This window comes from Hemiscyllium ocellatum, chromosome 17 (genome assembly GCF_020745735.1).
Source record: "Hemiscyllium ocellatum isolate sHemOce1 chromosome 17, sHemOce1.pat.X.cur, whole genome shotgun sequence".
In the NCBI taxonomy this organism is placed as follows: Eukaryota; Metazoa; Chordata; class Chondrichthyes; order Orectolobiformes; family Hemiscylliidae; genus Hemiscyllium; species Hemiscyllium ocellatum.
This window is the reverse complement of record NC_083417.1, coordinates 74,764,969-74,767,257: the sequence shown is the minus strand read 5'-3', so window position 1 is coordinate 74,767,257 and position 2,289 is coordinate 74,764,969. Positions and strand designations below refer to the sequence as shown.

The window sequence follows — 2,289 nt, the reverse complement described above, 5'->3', positions numbered from 1 at the left end:
ACACAGATGAATTCTGTTCCTCAGAATTGCCTCTAATCAGTTCCCCCCCACTGGGGTTCGTTGTGAGGGAGGGGTCAGGCAGGCTCAAAGCTATGAGCTGTCGGAATTCTCCATAGCCCTTTAGCTTCCTGTCTTCCCATTGGCTGGAGTGGCCAGGGAGGATGAAATTCACAAATCACCAATGACAAGCTTGGGTTTGAAAGTGAATTGATTTTATTGGAAGACATTTGGGAAAATCAATACACACAGAAAAAACTGACAGAAACCACAGACAAATCAACAGACCGTAGCTAATCAATTATCCAAAAGAAAATATTCTAAGCATACAATGCAATCTCTATATAATCTTTATATCATCTTTTTGATAATTTATAAAGCTGCAGAATACCAGCTGCAGAAAGTTTTAAAAGTTTGCATTGGTACAAAAACTTGTATATGTTCAGGATCAGATGATGTCCAGCATCACCAAACCCCAGGGATTGTTGAAGATCAGGATCAATCCTTTCTAATCCTGTCGGTGAGCTCTGTCAGTCGATCCTGCACCCACGGATGTTCCGGATTAGCACACACCAGGCGGCCAGCTATGGTCTGGAATCTGTGTAATTGAAAAGGCAAATGTCAGTGGGGGCTCACTCCTGATCCCAGGACAGAATACAATGCAGAAGGAGTGGATTTCTCCAACTACAATCTCAATGAAGCGAGTGTCAGACAGAAGGAGCCTTTCAGATAGCAGGAACCAATACTCACATGATAGCGTCGTGGGAACAGTAGAAAGAGCTGGGAGCTTTTATGTAACTCACAATACGGGCTAGTGGCAATTCTGTTCGGATATAATGCTCACAGCACAGCGTACCCACTGGAATACTGGGAGCTGAAACAGACAAGTGGAGAAAGCAATGGGAATTCAGTTATCACAGACTGTCACAATATTTAATCATAAATTACATTCATTCCCAAGTCACACTGAGCCCAATTGAGAATGAGCTACAGAGTGAATGAGATTAGATTCCCTACAATACAGAAACAGGCCCTTCACCCCAACACCGACCCTCTGTAGACTAACCCATCCAGACCCATTCCCATAAATGCACCTAACACTGTGGGCAATTTAGCACAGCCAATTCACTTGACCAGCACATCGTTGGACTGTGGGTGGAAACCCAGGCAGACACGAGGAGAACGTGCAAACTCCACACAGACAGTCGCCCGAGGCTGGAATTGAACCCAGGTCCCTGGTGCTGTACGGTAGCAGTGCTAACCACTGAGTCACCGTGGGAAATCACAGACTGTCACAATATTTAAACATACATTGCATTCATTCCCAGGTCACACTGAGCCCAACTGAGAATGAGCTACAGAGTGAGTGACAGTGAGAGAAGAATGAATGACTGACCTGCTGAGAGCTGTTGAGCACAGATGCTGACGGTGAGGCCAAGAGCAACGATGACAAGAAGCAGTTTCATTGTGTCTGAGCTGGAGAGTGTCAGTGAGTGCACTGTCTGAATCCTATTTGCTCGCACCTTGTCTGCTGTCACATTTATACAGGAAACTGGTCACACTGTCACAGCTATTTCTGGGGTTTGACTCAATGGCAATTTCCACCACTCTCCCCAGAACCATGGGGGGAATTTTGTGAACTCACAGGCTTTCTGATGAGGTTAAAGGTGGTTCCAATGGAAATCCAAAGTGTCAGCAACCATCAGTCAGATTGAACCTCAAAGAAGGTAAGGATTCTGGGGGCTGGGGTGATGAGGGGAAAATAAGGACAAATGGAAGGTGATTGAAACAAGGTCTGGTGGTTATTGAGTGAGAAATTCAGAGCCTCATACAACACAGAAAAGGTCCTTCGGCTTATCAAGTCTGCACCGACATAACTACCGCTAAAGGTGCATGATTTTCCTGCACTTGTCCCATATCCTAAAATGTTGTGTTATTTGAAATGCTTAGCCAAATACTTTTTAAAGGTTACAAGGTTTCCAGCCTCCATTCCCTTCCCGGGAAGTGCATTCCAGATTCCCACCACCTTCTGACTGAAAATGTTTTTTTTCCCCAAATCCCCTCTGAATCTCCTGCCCCGTCCCCTAAAACTATGCCCCTCTTGTGATTGACCCCTCAACCAAGGGGAACAGCAGCTCTCCACTCACCCTGTCCATCTTGTACACCTCAACCATGACCACTCTCACTCTTCTCTGTTCCACAGAGATCAATCCAAGCCAATCAAATCCTTACAGCTCCATTTCTCCATCCCAGACAACATCCTGGTGAACCTTCTCTGTAACCCCTATAATG

General features: G+C 45.5%; 1 protein-coding gene across 1 annotated transcript; it reads right to left on the bottom strand.

The window, feature by feature from the left end:
- Positions 1-419: 419 nt before the first annotated feature.
- Positions 420-1,492, bottom strand: LOC132823831 (monocyte chemotactic protein 1B-like). Its single transcript, XM_060837883.1, has 3 exons — positions 1,394-1,492; positions 748-871; positions 420-595 (listed from the first exon to the last, which is right to left on the bottom strand). The coding sequence occupies exons 1-3, from the start codon at positions 1,461-1,463 to the stop codon at positions 496-498; spliced, it is 294 nt and encodes a 97-aa protein (XP_060693866.1). The 5' UTR covers positions 1,464-1,492; the 3' UTR covers positions 420-495.
- Positions 1,493-2,289: the final 797 nt, after the last annotated feature.